At 40.0% G+C, this 20,086-nt stretch overlaps 2 protein-coding genes across 2 annotated transcripts; both read left to right on the top strand.

Moving 5' to 3' along the window:
• Nucleotides 1-600: 600 nt before the first annotated feature.
• On the top strand, nucleotides 601-7,569 carry tmem38a (transmembrane protein 38A). The gene is made up of 6 exons (XM_068320321.1): nucleotides 601-1,070; nucleotides 4,118-4,274; nucleotides 4,562-4,746; nucleotides 5,153-5,240; nucleotides 5,634-5,751; nucleotides 6,877-7,569. Exons 1-6 carry the CDS (start codon nucleotides 947-949, stop codon nucleotides 7,078-7,080), a joined length of 876 nt encoding a protein of 291 aa, XP_068176422.1. The 5' UTR covers nucleotides 601-946; the 3' UTR covers nucleotides 7,081-7,569.
• Nucleotides 7,570-9,957: 2,388 nt separating this feature from the next.
• Nucleotides 9,958-19,990, top strand: comp (cartilage oligomeric matrix protein). The gene is made up of 19 exons (XM_068318919.1): nucleotides 9,958-10,083; nucleotides 11,836-11,909; nucleotides 12,114-12,165; nucleotides 12,576-12,724; nucleotides 13,126-13,263; nucleotides 13,589-13,666; nucleotides 14,756-14,908; nucleotides 15,208-15,312; nucleotides 15,653-15,760; nucleotides 15,919-16,078; nucleotides 16,354-16,472; nucleotides 16,577-16,629; nucleotides 16,748-16,941; nucleotides 17,039-17,217; nucleotides 17,314-17,362; nucleotides 17,688-17,884; nucleotides 18,135-18,307; nucleotides 18,472-18,611; nucleotides 19,569-19,990. Exons 1-19 carry the CDS (start codon nucleotides 10,017-10,019, stop codon nucleotides 19,625-19,627), a joined length of 2,247 nt encoding a protein of 748 aa, XP_068175020.1. The 5' UTR covers nucleotides 9,958-10,016; the 3' UTR covers nucleotides 19,628-19,990.
• Nucleotides 19,991-20,086: the final 96 nt, after the last annotated feature.

The raw sequence follows: 20,086 nt of genomic DNA, 5'->3' as shown, positions 1-20,086 counted from the left end.
ATATTGGTAGAAGGATGCTGAGTTTTGAACTGCCAGGCAGGAGGCCTAGAGGAAGACCAAAGAGGAGGTTAATGGATGTAGTGAAAGAGGTCATGAAGGTAGTTGGTGTGAGAGAAGAGGATTTAGAAGACAGGGTTAGATGGAGGCAACTGATTCGCTGTGGCGACCCCTGAAGGGAAAAGCCGAAAGGAAAAGAAAACGTATCTATCTAAGTGGCTTTCTTCATTTTTCATGTGGCTTTAGCGCCCCCTGGTGGCCAAAACTGTCATTATTCTTCTCAGTCTCCTGTACAGTATGTAAAAATAAAACGAAAATAATTAATTGGCTTTTATTTATTTAACAAACGCAACAATACCTAAACTTTAGTTAATGTATATCAACGCAAATCTAATTAAAGCGTCTCTGCATCATCTGCAGGAATGTGAACAGAGACTACCAATTCATGCAGAACTGCTGGGGATAACTCATTTGGTTGCTAGGGGGCTGAAATACAGGACCGGATCAGGATTGGATTTGTGTGACGTTTTTCCACGGGAGGGCGAATAAATATTTGCCCTTATGACGCAAGGTCACGATCGACGCTGTATTTTCAGCCTGACGTGGACTACCAAACCTCTCATGGCGTTCGCGTCAAAGAAAGACTTTCGCCGATGGAGACAGGAATACAGCAGTTGTTTTGCTTTTCAAGCAGCTGCTGCGTAAAAGCAGCTGTTCTCTGTTGCTGCGGAGCGCAGATGATGATGATGATGGTGATGATGATGATGATGATGATGATGATGATGCTGAGGCTGTGTGGATGAGTCGTATTAATAGGAAGGCTTGAGTGTCACAGACTTTCACAGTCGAGACCTGGGGGCTTGGTGGAGACTCGGTGGTCCGGGTTGCTGGGGCTCATCCAGACTGCGCAGTCGGAATTAAAATATTCACCGGTTTACCGACAGACAGCATGGAAGTGCTCTCAGTTCTTAACTTGGGCGAATTTGCCCAAATTTTCTCCAAAATTGGAATGTTTCCTGTATTTGACCTCGCTTATTACATCGTGTCCATCCTCTACCTCAAGTATGAGCCAGGTGAGTTTATTCTAAGCCTCATATTTGTTGGACAGCACGTTTTGTTTTGTTTTGTCAGATGAAATGACGCTTTACTTCTTCATAAATGCAGATGATCTCGACAGCAGGTGGGATTTATATTTACCACACTTACCATCCCCTCTATCTAAAGATAGATTATTTATTTACAACACAAAATAAATTTAAAAAATTGTGTTGAATTACCTAGCCTGTTCTAAAGTTGTATTTTTTCTTTGTCATGCTTACACATTGCAGTGGGGTCCCTTTGGGGACATTCTCTTGCTGTTATTTGCACCATAACCTTATAAAGTATGACCTGTTACATAAACTCTAGTAGGAAGCCCTTTCAACGTGCCATGGTGAAATGTGTTTTGCTGCTTCAGCCTGATCTCTTTCAGAGTAGATTAAACCCTTCATCTTTGAGTAAAGTCTGATATTTTTTCCAACATGTAATTCCTCTGAGCAACAGCCTGGAGAGGCTGAAACACGAGCACAGGTCTGTGCATACCAGAGACTGAGGCAATAAATAGAAGACCCTGAAATAGACAGTGCCAGAAGGTCTCTTAAGCTACTGCTGCTCTCATTGAATGTTAAACATTAAATATGTTCATCGAGTTTGGACTCCAGTTTGACTTGTCAGTTTCTATTGTCACTAAAGTTGAGTCACTCTGATACCAATTGAAGTTTCACTGGATGTTAGAGCACCAAATTAATCTAAACTCACTACTAATGCTAAAGTTTCCAGCAGTCTTTAGCTTTCTATGGCATCTATCAAATGTTTCCAAAACAGCCTTATAAGTATTTCATGTACCTATTTGAGTTTAACTGTTTTACATTTATTTAATCATCGTCTATATTTAATCTAAAATTATATGCTTTAGCAAATCCAGGAACAGGTAGGAGCTAGATTAATAAACTTTTGGACCCCAGAATTTATTAACTGGCTTTGTAAAAATGTGCTTTATATAGTGGGTTTAAACCCATGCTATTCTACACATCTACCAGCATTATTCTATTAAGTATGATTATTTATAGCTATGAGAGTTTCCTAAATATGGAAATAAAATAAAATGCCATATCAATTAAGTAACATTTTTCTTAAAGAAGACTTATGTATTGATAAATTAAATTATGTTGACAGTCCTTGGGAATTACTTTTACTTTTGAATGATCATTTTAGTAAGTTTTTTGGATGGATGGGTGGATGGATGAAGAGATGGACGATGGATGGATGGTGTCCAATGCTCCCTGTTTTTGCTCGAGGCTACTTTAGCTGCATTATCAAAGCTTAGCTGCACTTCAGAACATCCTCTCAGGGGTTGGGTGGCACATTTTCACAATACAAGTGAAAGAGTTCAAATGCTCAAAAGGTGCTCCTTGTTTTTAAGACGGAGAACCAGCAGAAGAAGAACTAAGAATAACTGTGTGTTTAACGATTTTACAGTCAAATATCTCATTTCTCTACACGTGACTGAGACTCCTTGTTCACAGCATGTCAGAAGAGCACATGAATGAGTCACCATAGAGAGAGGACGGCACACCAGTGTGGGGTCAAAGGTTAAGATAGGCCTGACAGTTGCAAGCAAGGAGAAGCAGTTGAGCGGAATATATTTATAGAGTGGCATTTCTCAAGATCAGATTGCTTTCAAACCGAGCGCCTGTCGCCCCACGACACCCACCTGTTGTTCAAGATTTGTACCGTTAAGCTGCTCTGTTCAGTTCAACAACTAGGCCTGCATCTCAAAGTCGTGTGATAAAGGGCAAAGTGGAGGAGCTTACGCTTCAGATGAGGATTTAATTTAAATTTGAATTACTCCAAGACATTTCAGAGGGCTTTACTGCACTAGATATATGTCAAAGCAACTGGTCATCATAAATTAACTTCAGAGGACTCCACAGTCTGTACTGTATACGACATCCCTATCCTTAGACTCCTGATTCCAGGGGTGCGCCATCAAAACAGGCAAAGCATTTCCCTCCAAAGACACTGGGAATCGAGGCTCCCTTCGTTTCCTTTCGTCCACCAGAATCTAAAAGTTCGAGAACAGGCACTGCATGATTCAGATGAGAAAAACTCCCTCACCAGAAAATAAACTGTAGTAACTTCCTGTCCACCATGGAAACCTGGAAGTAGAACAAAGCACACAAAAGCTCAACATGCAAAGCTCAAACAAATCATTCAGACAGACTGAGAGAGAAGGAAGAACAGGAGTGTGTGCAACAAGAGAAGCTGGTTCTCATGGGAACAAGAGATCCAGATCTAAAACATGTCCAGCAAAGAGAGAGAGATAGACAGTTTGGTCATATATGGTTGTGTGGATCTAAATCTAACAGAATGTAAAGGTATGAAGTGATTGGGAGAAGGGTTGAAGCTCTCTACAATACTCAGCAGCACTAACACAGCTTCATGGACTCAGTGAGACTGAATCCCTGTTCATGGTGTGATCTGTGTTGAGTCCACACTAGAAGGATGAGTGTTTTATTTGCAAAATGTCATTCATACAAAAAATAATTATATATAAAGAATAAAATAATTATAAAAGAGCTATCATTTCTGCTCAAGCCTGTAAACTTCCTGAGACTTCCTTGAGTTGATAAGTTTACATTTCATAGTCAGTGACTGCAGACGTTCTCAGTCAATATTAGGTTATGGATATCAGGGCGTCAACTGGAGCGGTGGACTGGGTGTGGACTGAGATACAGCACGCAAGGAGTCAGCTGATAAAAAGCTTTCAAAGCCATCGCCAACAGTTATTTTTTGTGCAGAAATCAAACTATCTACAGAGGCAAGCACGTGTTAGGAGGTCGTTATTTCAGCAGTTAACCATGATTATGAATGGATAAGTGTAGAAAACACACAATAGAGTGAAATGAGTATTTTGTCAAAGCGATTGTACAAATTTTCAAATCCTACACAACATCTTAAAACAAACATGAAACAATTTACTCAGTAATTTCTCTATTTATCTCAAAAACTTTATTTTCATGCTTCATCTCACTCCTGTGTTTTAGGAAAACTCCCTCTCAGCTCCTCCTCTGTGTTGCAGGTTCGGTGGAGGTTTCTCGCCGGAGTCCCGTGGCCTCCTGGCTCTGCGCCATGCTCTACTGCTTTGGAAGTTACATCCTGGCAGACATCATGCTTGGAAGCAGCCCCATCGACTATTTCCAACACAACAGTCACATCCTGCTGGCCTCAGCTGTCTGGTGAGGAAATGCTCACAGATTCTGATTACATGTTTTGAGGTCACATGACGGGAAAACGTTTGTTACTGCATCTATCTATCTATCTATCTATCTATCTATCTATCTATCTATCTATCTATCTATCTATCTATCTATCTATCTATCTATCTATCTATCTATCTATCTATCTATCTATCTATCTATCTATCTATCTATCTATCTATCTATCTATCTATCTATCTATCTATCTATCTATCTATCTATCTGACCCTCCTAACGTCATCTTTCTCTGTCACACACAAACTCAGGTACCTCATCTTTTACTGCCCACTCAACCTCTTCTATAAATGTGTGGCTTTCCTGCCCGTCAAGCTGGTGTTGGTCGCCCTGAAGGAAGTGGTTCGTACACGTAAGATCGCCGCCGGCGTTCACCACGCTCACCACGCCTACCACCACGGCTTCTTCATCATGGTCATGGTTGGATACGTCAAAGGTCAGTGAGGCTTCTCAGAAATCGGGTGCAACAGGACAGAACAATATGTTATGTTGTGTAATTGTATAGCGGGTACTTGTAGAATGACAAAACAGCCTCACCAACTAAAATAATCTAAAGTTTGGTGTAAAGAAAGGGCAATTAATTATTGTTTATGATGAAAGACGTTGGTGAGACGTACAGTAGTGCAATTATGCTCTTGTTGTTTTATTGCTTCAGAGACTACCAGCAGTAGAGAACTGCATTGGAAATCTTACTAAAGGTTTGCTCTGCTCTTACCTCAGCCTGTGTCCGCTTCAGTGGTGTGGCCCCGCAGGCGTCCATGTTGGCAGTGAATGAAAAAAAAAGAAGTCTGATAAAAACGGTCAGACTTTTTTTTTTTTCACATCTATTTTTATCTTTTCAGGTTCTGGAGTGGCACTCATATCCAATTTTGAGCAGCTGCTGCGGGGTGTGTGGAGGCCTGAGACCAACGAGATCCTCAGCATGTCATTGTAAGTCTGTGTTTCCCGCTGCCTGTGGGGAAATATACTTATTAAGTGTTTTCAACTAGAAATAAAAAGAAGGTCAGGACTGTAAAGAAGTTGCTCAAATCAAATGAGACCAGTTGCTGTGAGATAATGAAGATATTATGACATTTTTTTTATAACGCCACCTGGTGTTCATGTTAAAAAGGCCATGACTCGGACGGTAGCGCTGCAGGGTCACACAATATCACTGTAATATTCTAGCATTACTTCAGCCTCACTGTGGGGCACTGGAAAAACACTAAAGCCTAAAAAAAACAGTCAGAAAAACATTTAGTTTAAATGAAAATACAAAGGTATTTCTGGTATTCTTAATCATTTCATTGCTCTTACTGAAACATTTTATTCCTGTTGCTTCAGCCCGACCAAAGCCAGTCTGTACGGCGCCATCCTCTTCACTCTGCAGGAAGCTCGCTGGCTGCCGGTGTCCAAGAGCACCCTCATCCTCGTCTTCACCCTCTTCATGGCCATCACTAAGGTGAAATCAGATAAGAGTATTTGATTGTGGTGCAGTTCTCCAATGAGAGATGGAAGAGGCTGTGCAGTTGCTCTACAAGATATCTCATGTCCAGCTCCGTGCAACTGGATCCAGATTTGGTTGCAAATGTGAGAGATTTAAATATACTGAATATTTGGAGTGGATCAAAATGTTTCTTGTGACAGAGCAGTAACAGAGATGGCAGAGGCATGACTGCCACTGATGGGCTGAGATGATACAGAATCAGATTCATTTAAATATATTTTATTTATCTATAAAAGTTGAGAGTTTATCCCTGGATGTGAAATAAGACCAGTTCTAATGAAAGAATATATTTTCTGGATAAGTGGGTTTCCACTGTTGAGAAATTATGAATGAAGCAGATCTGAATAAAGTAAAATCATCTTGTTGTCATCACAGAGCTTGTACTATATATCCAGGATGTAGTGATACAACAGCTGATGAATTCCAGTTGTGCTTGTGAAGGTTCAGGTCCTCTGAGTGCTTTCTGGTTAGATCTGCACTGTGTGGCTAGGTTTAGGTTTGCATTCTTACGTTCACCTGCATTTACTCGGATTACTTTTCATCAAAACTACTTCTAACTCTATTAAGTGATGTTGTTTTGCTACTGAAGCTTCATGCTCTGTTATAAGATAAGATAAGATAAGATAAGATGTACTTTATTTATCCAAAACTGGGAAAATTAACCTCATTTTAGGCCATAACAAGAGTAACATCTAACAAGCAGAAAAAACACCAAGCTTAAAACTGTAGCAGAACGACCTTGAACCGCAAAAGCTCCTACTGAACAGTGACTTCTGTGATATATTATTACATTTACATGTGTTTCTTTTATTGTTATAATTATCATGAAATATGCATACAATTTTCGTGTCATGAGGGAAATTAGGGAAGAGTCAAATCTAGGGTGAAGATGCCTCTGAAGGTCTGAATTTCTCAGTAGCATCTCTCAATTAATCCGATCTATCCCCTGTTCACATTTGACAATAAATCCATGTAAAATGTTTGTAGGACAGGCTCTAACGGTAATGATGATCACAAAGTGCCCTTTTAGTTCTCACAAAATCACTCTGATCTCCCCTGACTGACACCATCTTCCTTCAGGTGGTGATGACTGCCCGACACTCTCACGGCTCCCCGTTTGCTCTCGTCGAGTCCTGGGTTTGCCACCTACTGTTTGGTTCCCCTCTGGGCGGATCTGAGGAAGACCACCATCATCATCCTGCTAGTTCCCCAACTTCACCCATCAAAACCAAGGAAGAGCTGAATGAGGGTGCTCGCAAGAGGAAAGTCAAGAAAGCAGAGTAGGCTCCAGTGAAACTGCATTTGACTGGCCTTCATCATGGTTTCCACATGATGGGAGATACCATTCCGTTCCGGGGAAGGGAGCGGTTTGATGTTTAACCAAATGAGACCCTTTCTATCAGAGCAAAACGGTGCTTCCTGAATTTTATGCAGCACAAGGATTCTGTAAATACCAGAGCAAATGTTTCACACCTCAACCCGACCTGGATTTCAAAGTCTATTCATATATATTGGTGAAAATCTGCATCTGTGCAGTGATTCATGTGTTGGACAGGCATGGGCTTCTGTTCCACATCAGTATTTTTTATTATACGTCCAATAAAAGCATATTTAAGTTCGGAAAGAAATAGAATGTGCATATATACATATCTGACTGTCAGAAATTCAGAAATTCAAATGTGAATAAAGCATTACATGAAAGGACATTGCTGCTTTTTACACTGAAATGAGGACAACTTTGTGTCTTTAAATAAAATCAATACAAACATTGTATTTTGGAACTGGAATTTGATTTATTTTTCTTGTTGACAGTTATTTCTAAACAATAGTAATAAATGGTCCTATTTGAGGAGAGTTAATCTCAACCTCAGTCTAGGCTACGTTTTGGATGAATCACTGCCTATAAACTTCAATGCTTTATACAGTGTTGTGCTGTTTAATCTGCAAAACCCATTCATTTCATAATATGCATGCATGTTGTTGATTGAGTCCCTCAAAACTTATCAAATGTAGTAAGAATATTACTGAGCATATGAATCTAAAAAAAGTAATCATTAGGTCATCATCACTTCAATGGAAACAGTCAAAATAATATATTCATTCTAGGCTGAATTATGAAAGGGAGTTGGTGAAGTGGTGAGAGAAAGTTACTACATATTTTCACTCAACAATGGATCCTGTTTTATAAGTTTATAATTTATGGTGGTTTGTAGGAAATAAATCCCCCAAAACATTTAACAACACTTGACATGACACAAGATTTTATATAGTAAAAGCTTTTTTAAAAAAAACATGCTCATTTTCTGCAAATTTAAATTTTGGATCAGTGCAGATGTTGTCCGTAGTTGTTTTAATAACTTACAATTCTGCGTTCCTGGGCAGTGTGAAGTTTCTGTGTTGTAATGCTGCCACCTGCAGGGGATTCCTCTCCGGGTCCATCCATCTGTCTTCAGGTAGACGAGACAACCGTATTTGTCCCGTCTTCAGCCACTCTTCTACTTTGCAGGTCATGGGTTTTTCAGAAGTCTATCCAAGCTGGTTATTGGTGAGAGGCGGAGTACACCCTAGGTGCAGAGCCATATGAAAGACAAACCATCACACACACACCTAAGGACAATTTGATGGTTAATTCACCTAAATTCAATGTTTTTGGAGGTGGGAGGAAGCAGGGGAAGCCAGAGAGAACCCATACAGACACAAGGACTACATTCAAACTCCACACAGAAAGAATTCGGATCTGGAATCGGCAACAGCGACAGCGCTACCCACTGCTCCACCATCACCCCTCCTGACCAGGTTGTGGAATGTATGTCTGGTCCTCCCTTTATGGCTGAAACCAGCTTTAAACAAAAAAAAAACATTCTCAGCTGTAAAAATAAGCACGAAAATTAAACTTTTAGAAAAGCAGTGTTGTGCTAATACTGCTCCAGGTACCAGTTGTAAACATGTCTTCATAAACCGTCTGTTACGTAACTCTGAGGCTGGTGGAAGGTGACAGGAAACGTCTGGGGTCAGCCTGAAGTCATGTCCTGAGAAACTTTCACTACCTCGACCGAGTTAACGCACTGTTGCAACACAGGCAATAAAGCATCACTAATGAACTTTGCAGGTTGTCGTTACCATCGACCTTTGACCTCAGCATTCCTCACAGTAGCGAAGATCAATGTGTTGTCTGTGTTCGAAGCACCATTAGAGATCCGGAACCATTTCTACAGCTCACTCCTGCTGGGTGCAATGCAAAGGTTCACTCAATCCGTGTTTGTCGACTTTGGTTTCATCTTCTTCTGAACAGCTGAGAGATAATTATAGAATATATCACAACTAAAATGAAAAAATAATTACGATAAGAAACTGATCAAAATGCGACCCATTAAGGTTAGTCAATGTAAAAGGCTCCTGTTCATTAATTGTAGTGAAAAATCAAAAATTGCTAAAGAATGTAAAGTAACATCTGTTACTCTAATCTCTCTCTCACACACACACACACACACACACACACACACACACACACACACCCACACACACACACACACACACACACACACACACACACACACACACAAACCAGTTTTTTTTGTTTGTGACAATCAGTCAGTTGTTAATGCACAACTCTGTGTGTTTAATAAAGAATATAGGATCAAATTTGTTTTCAAATTTTTTTCTAATGATTCTAAATTTGAAGTAATTTGGTGAGTCTGATGTTTCCAGTGCATGAAACTGAATATATGGAGACATAAAATCTCAAGATGTTCATATGTGAAGATAAATGTGTGAATTACATCAAAAAGACACTGTTGGATGACTTTTTATCATGTTAGAGTAGAAGTAAAATGATTCTTCATGTTCTTTATACTTTAACTATTTATTAAGTCAACGAACCAAACCCCCAATAAGGAGTGTGCATAGATTTTCCATTTCCATTCTACCTCAAACACCAATCATCAAAATAAAATCCAGTTGGTGATGAAATGAACTGTCTAAAGTGAGGACTGTTCTATCAAGTATTACCAAATTGATATTTCTTAGTTAAGGAGTTTTTAGAGTAAAGGATGGAGATGTGAGCCTGGTAAGAGGAGGTGGAAGAGAATAAAAACCAAAGTGAGGGGGGAAAAGACAGCTGGAAGGAGATTTGCAGGAGGAGCTTGAAGTCTGAGCTCAAGATAGAGGACGGGGAAAACTCAAAGTCGTTGTATTGGAGTATCTGCGACACAACTTCAACCATGCTGTGGCTTCTGGCGCTGACCTGTGTGCTGTACATGGGAGGAAACACTGCAGCAGGACAGAGAGGTGAGGACACATCTGTCAAAGTGTTTCCTTTGTCCTGTGAAGATGTGAAGCTATACAATCAAGCTTGATTGATTCTTTTGTGGGAGAATAAATGTTTCTTTAAAAGTTGCCACTTACATTCTCAATAATTCAAGTTAAATTACACTGTATGTATGCATGCTATTCTATCCAACGTACTGTATTGTAATATATAAATAATGTAGTTTAAATACACCGAGAGCAAATGTCTGTACATTGCCGTGGTCACTCTTTTCTACGTGTAGATACCAAAAATTAATTGATGCCACACAAGATTTTTTTTTAAAAATTCACCTATTGAGATTTACAGACTGTAAAAATATTGAAGATAGATAAAATAAATATGTTTTCTGTGCAAAGTATTTCAGAGTGTGCACACTGCTCTGACACACAGTGAGGAAAAATAATCACTGTGAGGTTTCTCTTCTAGAGGTTTGTTGTGTTTTTTATTAGCATTGAGGATGATATGTTTCCAGTACACACACACACACACACACACACACACACACACACACACACACACACACACACACACACACACACACACACACACACACACACACACACACACACACACACACACACACACACACACACACACACACACACACACACACACACACACACACACACACACACACTCTCTGTGCTGTGGAATCCATTCAGTAAACAGAGGTGCTGCTGATGGAAACACCACAACTCCTTCATGCTCAAGGGATTTTCATCCTCATGTGGCTCCTCCGGGGGCAGGGTTCGTGCATGGGGGGAGATGATGTTACTCTTGACATATACCTCTATGCACTGAATCCATTACCTAATGTATGGCTCCAGAGTTTCTGTTTTAGAGTGTGTGTATTGTGCATACGTTTCTAACATACATTAGGCATTGTTAGGCTATTACTGTTGTTTTGAAGTGGATGCTCTGAATGGAAAATCAAAACTCACTTTATCACGTTGTAGAAAAACAAAAGCGCCCACACTCTTTGAAAAATGTGTATTCCAGAAAATCTTATGTAGTTCCATATCTGGAAATCTATTTTCCAGCTGCAATCAAAACATCTCTGACTCCACTGAATGCTTGGGTAGAGGATAAAAGTGAGGCTTGCGGTGGCTGAGGTAGCTCAGGCAATGCATTTAATACTTGAATGGATTGTGTAACCTGGTAGAAGTACAGTAATGTATGGTACCATAATGTACTTCCACCAGGTATCAGGGGCCAGCAAAGATGCAAGAAATCTATTGTCTTTGAAAGCATGGTTTTTCTTTTTTCCACACTCAGAAACTTGGCAAACACGTTAGAAGTAGTGAACATTTTTATATTGTACAATACTTACGATTGAGTGTAGTGAAATGATTCTCCAGCACCCCCTTTGAAGAAGCAGCCCTAGGATAACATTTGACCAAAAATTCTAAGTGCTAAACACCTTAAGCATATGAAGGTTATCAAAACCTTCTTGGTGCCATGCCCTAAACAGAACTGGAAATATGTTTAATGAAAATCTTGGATACTTTTTCCCATTCAACCAGAGCAACTTCAGTCTCGTACAGTGGCAAAAACTTATCAAAAACTTCTGCATAATTTTAAAGATGTGAATTTGATGTCCATTAAACAGATGTTTTGCTTTATGCTGCATCGTGACCCTTCCCTGACATCCTAACGCCACGGCACCAATCCCAGTCACATAGTATAGTAGTATAATAGTATAATGACCCTCGTGATTGGTTTCTTTTCAGATGGAGAAATTATCAGCCAGATTAAAATGACAAACCTTGCACTGGCTGAGATTAAAGAGCTCCTGAAGCAACAGGTAAAAACACGTTAAACTTGTAGTATACGACACATATCTCGTCATACTGATGATTTAATTAAGCGTAATGACTGAGCAGTTGTTCAAGGATGATACGCTGTGACGACCCCTAACAAGACAATCTGAAAAGGGAAAAAAAAAAGAGGACTGTGCAGCTGTTGATCATGAAATAAACACCATCATTTCACTGATTCCATTTTCCAGATAAAAGAGATTGTATTCCTGAAGAACACTGTGATGGAATGTGAAGCTTGTGGTGAGTTGACATCCTGAACAGATATGCTGATCGCTCCTTTACATTCGTGATTGTGTATGCAACAACACACATTTTCTTATTCTCACATTAATATTTTAAATAAATTGACTGAAAAAATTGTTTCTCAATACAGTGTGCATGTATGCAAAAGTCAAATGCAAAAACACTACTCAAATCCAATGTCAATGAACTGCTGATAAACTGATGCATGTGCCCAGATATCCTGTCAAAATCAAAAAAATTGAAAATATTTTCCCGGATCTGGAGACTCGAATCAAGATCCACCTCAACATAAATCAACAGTGATGAAAACATAAGAGGTCATCAACAGAAAAAGTCAAGTGAGATTTTGCAAAATAGCTAAAAGGTAGCAAAAGGAGTTGAACAGAGTTGTTCTCGTCTCTCTTCAGGGATGGGAGGAATGCAGCCTCGGCCCTCCTGTGTGCCCAACCCTTGCCATCCAGGTGTGAGGTGCATGGAGACGCCTCAGGGTATCAAGTGTGGGCCATGTCCAGAAGGGATGGAAGGCAACGGAACTCACTGCTCTGATGTGGATGAGGTAGGGAGGAACATTACAAATAACGTCTAATGATGTTGTTATGATTGTGATTACATACTTCAGGTAGTATGAGTAAAATATTTTATAAGTTTGGTGTTGATATCAGTTTATTTAGTGACAAGAATGGAGAAAAACAAGCTTCAGGATTATAAATGAACTCGGCAGGGCTCCACTTCTCACTGGAAAACAATCAAATATGACCTGCCATGGTAACAATAAGAAATCATATAATGGGTTCTATTTCTGAGATACACTATGATACGTTCCTTTGAATCACATTTCAATAGGCTGACCTAAAGCTCAAAATATGCCTAAAACTACTCATCCCAGCTCACTGCTGTAACAGAACTGGTTCATAATCTTGATGCATCTTGATGTTTCTGAGACTTTGCTGTCAACAGTGTACAGTGAAGCCTTGCCATATGGGTGTGCGCTGTATCAACACCTCCCCGGGTTTCCGCTGTGGTTCCTGTCCTGCTGGATACACTGGCCACCAAGTTCAGGGTGTTGGCCGCGCCTTCGCCATCGCTAACAAACAGGTCAGCATCAGGAATACCTCATCCAGCAGAACCTCAAAACTACACTCCACATACTTTGCAACATTCTGCTGGCTGCAGTTGCTTACTGCTCGATGGTGATCTGCCCCTCGAACATGTCTGGTTTTACTCCTCACCACCACATTCATCAACACCACCCCCTCACCTTTTTCTGTACATACAGAAATTCAAGCACACAGAGTTGGTCGTTTTCAGCACCTCTTTAATCCACCAAACCTTTATCGTTTTCGCTCTGCTGCACTTCATACTTCGAGTGTATTCCAATCACACTAAATTGTGGTATTCTGTGCCTCCTTTCCCTATGAAGGTGTGTAAAGACATCAATGAGTGTGAGGGCAGCAACAACGGAGGCTGTGTGCTGAACTCCATCTGCATGAACACTCCTGTGAGTATAAACATTGTCCAAGATAAATAACTGACTGTTAAAAGAGAGCTGATGCATACCCCAAAAAAATAAATTACTCCAGCAGATGTTGAGTTTTCCAGATCATGTTAGTTTTCATGTTCTTCAAGTACTATCTCAGGGATGCAACCAGTTCAGGTATTTGGTTCTTGTAAACTTTCTAAATAGAAAAACATTGAAAATAGAATTTCAAGAAAGGTCTGAGCTTTCAGGAACAAGTGATACTAGTTGATCAAAACTGCACCTTAAACTAAATATGTGTTACTTTCAGTGAAGGAATTGTGTAGTTGGATAAAACCAGGCTTCATCCCTACTTGATCTGATCTGAGCAGAAGTTTTTTGGTGGCAAATACAGAAAAACTTGCTGGCGAAATACATCTGTATTATTGTCACTGATTACTAATTTGTTCACTCATTTTATTTTACATTCTTCCATGCTTTTGCTCCTCTTCCATATTTTACCTGTGTGTTGCTGTGTATTAACTTTAAGGTTCTGATGTTGTGTTACGTTTTCTACCGGCAAAACACAAGGACTCCTGAAAGCAGAATCAGTCAACTTGCAAAAAATATTTTAATGCTCAGGTTGAAAACACAAGGGTAACCACAAAAACTGAAGGCAGCGAAGCAAATATGAAAAATTAGCAGACGATTGGAAAAAGACCAGGCAGCTGAGAGATGACCAGGTACATGAACATGACTAAATGGAGCAATGACTGGTAAGAAATAGGGAGGAAGATGACAGATACAATTCATGTGTGTCTCATCAGCTGACTGCTCAAGATGCACCCTGCCTCCTTGTCAACGGAAATCCAAATCTTCTGCAGGCAGGGAAGCAGAAAACAGGGATGAACAGAACACAAAACACAGGATCGTAACAGTTTGATGAATCCCTGGTGAATTATTACACCAGTGTGAACAGAAACGACCAACTGGTGTCACACATCTTAGTGATGTATCACAGCCCTGCGATGTCAGCGATACATCACTAGGAGATAAAAATGAATCCAAGCTGCTTGATGTAGTGTTTCCAATTATATTACAGCAGTTAATCTGTTTCTTCCGTGTCACCAGGGCTCATTCAGGTGTGGCCCTTGTAAGGCAGGCTATGCTGGGGATCAACGGCGTGGCTGTAAGCCAGAGAGAGCCTGCGGGAATGGCCAGCCCAACCCCTGTCATTCCAGCGCTGAATGTGTTGTCCACCGAGAGGGCAAAATCGAGTGTCAGGTGAAAAAAAATTATCTTCCTAGTTCTTTTCCGAGTTCATTCAATATGTGACATCAGAAGAGTGAAGTTTTATTTTTTTAACAAAATCATTTTGAATTGAGGTTCTTGCTAATGGAAAGCAGTATTTGCAAATTTTATATTAGCATCAGCATCTTAAAAATCTTGAATGTTAATATCCATTACTTGAATAAAATAAAAAATATATACGTAATAAAGGTTATACTTAATTTATGTACTGCAGTACAGAACAGGGCCACAGAAACAGTCTGTACAGTCCATAAAACACTCCTTTCTCACAGTGTGGAGTTGGATGGGCTGGCAACGGCTATCTCTGCGGAGCTGACGTTGACATTGATGGTTTCCCTGACGAGAGATTAGACTGTCCAGAGAGGAACTGCAACAAGGTGAGCCATATAAATGATTTAGTCATCTGCAATATTCAGATGTCTTATGAAGGAATAGGGCAGTATAATCCATGTAGTCTGATGTAATATCTGGTCAGAAATCACACCTTTGTATAATGTTTGAAGTCAACTTTTGTTTCTACATGGTTAGAGAAATCATTTGACCCACAAGGACAGCAAAGTTACAGTACCTGATGTTGAATTTAGAAAAATAATTAATCAAATATGTTATCCACTGTAGAAAGAACTTACTCCCATATTTCACTGGTATTACCATGGTTACATCCCATTTCAGTTTATCCACTTGCAAAGTTAATAGTAAAAATATAAATTTTTTCAGGATAATTGTCTCACAGTGCCCAACTCCGGTCAAGAAGATGCTGATGGTGATGGAATTGGAGACGCCTGTGATGATGACGCAGATGGGGATGGGATCCTTAATGCACAGGTTCATATGGAGAAGACAGCAATGGGATACCAAAACCATAAAATTACAATAAATAAAAAAATAAATAAAAAAATTAATAGATAAGTAATGCAAAAACTGTTTGGCTACACCTAGGCTATACCTTTTTTTTTTGTATTGACTGAAACATTTCTTTGTAGGATAATTGTGTGTTGGTACCAAACGTAGACCAGAGGAACATTGATGAGGATGACTTTGGTGATGCCTGTGACAACTGCCGCGCTGTCAAAAACAATGACCAAAAAGACACAGATGTGGACAAATTTGGTGATGAGTGTGATGAAGACATTGACGGAGATGGTATGTGTGCAACATGTTTTTTTTTTTCCCCCACACACAATTGCTTCAGTGTGAGTTTGTTATCTCATTAAGCTTTGATTTTTTGAGGTTTAAGAAATTGAAAATTTGAATGTTGGACCAATATTTGTAAGAGGCCTCCTGTGTGAGTTATGATTATACTGTACATGCATCATACATGCATTAAGTCTTTGGACCAAACACCACAAAGAAACAACTGGAGTTTCAAGATGTCAGCAGCAGGCCTGAACATTCACTGATGCACACTTTGATTTCAGGAATCCCAAACCACCTGGATAACTGCAGAAGGGTTCCCAACGCTGATCAGAAAGATCGGGATGGAGACAAAGTGGGAGATGCCTGTGACAGTTGTCCTTATGTTCCAAACCCTGATCAGGTTAAAAGAGACTACATAACTGCAATAAATGAACAAGTACTCCAGGATGTGTCACACAGTCACTCCAGTTTGATGGTAACATCAATTCATTTTGTATTTTTCAGATGGACATGGACAATGACTTAATTGGAGACCCCTGTGACACCAACAAGGATAGGTATTGTGCAAACACATCACCTTTACCTCACACGGACACACACACATACACACACACACACACAACACACGCAGGTTTGATAATATACCAAGTGCCAGTAAAAGTCTCTCTTGTCCAGTGATGGCGACGGTCACCAAGACTCTCGTGACAACTGTCCAGCTGTCATCAACAGCTCGCAGCTTGACACTGATAAAGACGGCAAAGGAGACGAGTGTGATGATGATGATGATAATGACGGCATCCCAGACCTGCTGCCACCTGGTCCTGATAATTGTCGTCTGATTCCCAACCCTCTGCAAGAGGATTCTAATGGTGAGTAATGATCGTGGCTTTTGTGGTTATGTAAGTAAGTAAGTTTTCTTTTTATCGTAGTTTGTTCTTACAACAGTATATGATTCTTTCTTCTCAGGTGATGGTGTGGGCAATGTCTGTGAGAAGGATTTTGACAATGACACTGTCATTGACACCATTGATGTTTGTCCAGAAAATGCTGAAGTCACCCTCACTGACTTTAGAGAGTATCAAACCGTTGTTTTAGATCCGGAGGGAGATGCTCAGATTGACCCAAACTGGGTGGTGCTGAACCAGGTGAAGTTCCATTTAGTCTTCTTCTTTTCTGTTTAAACAAATTACAAAACACATTTTTAGATTTAATTTCTCTTCAATCCACTCTTTTTTGAGCAGGGAAGAGAGATTGTCCAAACTATGAACAGTGATCCTGGACTGGCTGTTGGTAAGGGTACTACATTTGCTATTTAAAGGAAACCTGTGGCTCAGGTCTAAATGATAGAAAATGGTATGAAATTCAAGATTTTCACGAAGTCTGTACAGGTATACCTCATCCTACGTCTTTAATTGGTTCCAAAACCACGATGTAAGCCAAGAATGACATATGTCGAATAAAAGTAAAATTATATAAACGTGATTTCTATTTTTTTATGTATTTCTTTTGAAACCCATATAATCGAGAGAGACGTAACCTCAAGATGAAGCACACCTGTATTTTACATTGAAGTGGCAACTATTGTGTAAGAGGATGACCTTTGTGTCCCAACCAGGTTACACTGCTTTCAGTGGTGTGGATTTTGAAGGGACGTTTCATGTTAACACGGTGACAGATGACGACTATGCAGGATTTATCTTTGGGTACCAGGACAGTTCCAGTTTCTATGTGGTGATGTGGAAGCAGGTGGAACAGATCTACTGGCAGGGAAACCCATTCAGGGCAGTGGCAGAACCGGGCATCCAACTGAAGGTGATCTGCCCTTCTAGACATCCACCTACATAAATCAAAAAGGACTTTGACAACAAGGCAAATGCTAACTGAGAGGCAGCCCAAAATTGCATGGTTGTAGGTACAAATCCAGACCTCTTCTGCATTTTTTATTCGTGTCCAGAGCTAACAATATTTTGTATTCTCCTTGTTGATCTCCTGGAATGAATGGGAGTCAATCAGTGGTTTGTCCTGAGACTACGAAACTTGTAATTTCCATTTATTCCAAAAGGCCGTCAAGTCGAACACAGGTCCAGGTGAAAACTTGAGGAATGCACTGTGGCACACTGGTGACACCAGTGACCAGGTAAAGCTCCTGTGGAAAGATGCTCGCAATGTTGGCTGGAAGGACAAGACTTCTTATCGCTGGTTCCTCCAACACCGACCTGCTGATGGTTACATCAGGTAGTGCACTGGAGGCCAATCGTATTTATTTTAACAATTTGGTCACATTTGACCAAGACAGCTGTATGAAAACCCATAGGAGAAGGTGTTAAGAACATTGTTTGACCCTGAAAGTCACTGATCAAATCACTGCTATGAGATTTGATCGCTCTGTTGGTGTGCAGAGTTCGTTTCTACGAGGGACCTCTGGTGGTGGCGGACACGGGCGTCATCATTGATGCCACGATGAGAGGAGGGCGACTGGGAGTGTTCTGTTTCTCACAGGAGAACATCATCTGGGCCAATCTGCGTTATCGCTGCAATGGTAAATAAACTTTCCCATTCTGTGGCCTTTACTTCTTCAACACCATCTTTTTTTACATAATTTATACAACCGTTCTTAATGCACTCAAAGGATTTACTCTTTACTCTTAACTTTCAAATTTTCTTGGGTAGTTTGTTTTAAATCTTATTTACAATCCTTATTTTTGTTTCTTATCAACTTGTAATTATTATCTTAATATGTGATCGTGCGTGGTTGTCTGTCTTTGTGTGGCTCCGCGGTGCACTGGCGTCGTGCCCGGAGTTTGCCCCACCTCACGCCCTTAGACAGCTGGGATCGGGCTCCAGCTCCCCGTGACCTGCTGCAGCGGATAAAGCAGTGATTAGATGATGGATATTTATAATAATCCAACTGGAAGAAAAACAGACACATCAACTACACACGCAAAAAGAATGAATCATGAATTAAACACATCTATTAATGATCTCCTCTGATGTGGCCGTGTCAGAACCAGTTTCTCTGGCACATGGGACAATATGTGGATCCTAATACTGGTTGATAACACATTTGACTAAGGTGACTGTGGTAACTAAAGTTCTAACAGCTCGTCTAGTATACCAACTTGCCTCCATCATCCAAATGGTGTGATCCTGAGCATGATGCACCAGACATGGAATTCTTGCAGATTACATTTTGTCCCTGATCTTCATGCTTTTTTAAGTGGTGTGTTTGTTCAAGAAGGGAGTGTTGATTTAGGATCAAAGTCATGCTTTAGCATGATAGTTATTTTCTTTGTCATGTAAACGACTGAAAATTCCCACAAGCGGTTTACAGTATAATATGCTGTAATACCTTTCAACTATCCATCATTTAAGGTGTGATACCTCAAGGTTTTCATGGTCTACATTGATGCCAAAAGTAATGCCAAAAATGCTGTCTTTGTTTATGAGTTTTTTTCCTTTGGTTGTACAAACTGAATCCTGCTGTTTCTCTCTTCAGACACTCTTCCTGAGGACTTTGACACCCACAGAAACCAGCAGGTCCGGCTGGTGGCCTAAGGACCAGTGAGCCTGGGGAGGTTCGGGAACACATTTCAACGCACAACTATGATCAGAGCTATGACTGCGTATGATCAGAAATGTAAGAACTAGGACTTCATATAATCAGATGTAACAGAACTACAGCTACATATGCAGTTAATACAACAATTATTCATTTAACTGTTAGGAATATGTCATAAATCCTTTTGTTAAGACATATTGTAATGTTAGATTGCAATCTATGTTTCTGAAAGGCATCGATTTTGGAATATGTGTAGAATGAATAAATGTGGATTTTGATCAATTCTGTGTAATAGGAAATTACAATGGCTGATTCTAATAATCAACAATGATAAATAAAATGAAACAGCGGTTCTTAATTGCAAACACATGTAGTGTGTGGAATTACTATAAATAGGACTGTGAATAATGTGCTATCTTTGAATTTAATGTGTTCATATAAAAGTTACTCTGGAA

This window comes from Antennarius striatus, chromosome 7, assembly GCF_040054535.1.
Source record: "Antennarius striatus isolate MH-2024 chromosome 7, ASM4005453v1, whole genome shotgun sequence".
Lineage (NCBI taxonomy): Eukaryota > Metazoa > Chordata > Actinopteri > Lophiiformes > Antennariidae > Antennarius > Antennarius striatus.
This window is presented reverse-complemented; position numbering and strand designations above follow the sequence as displayed.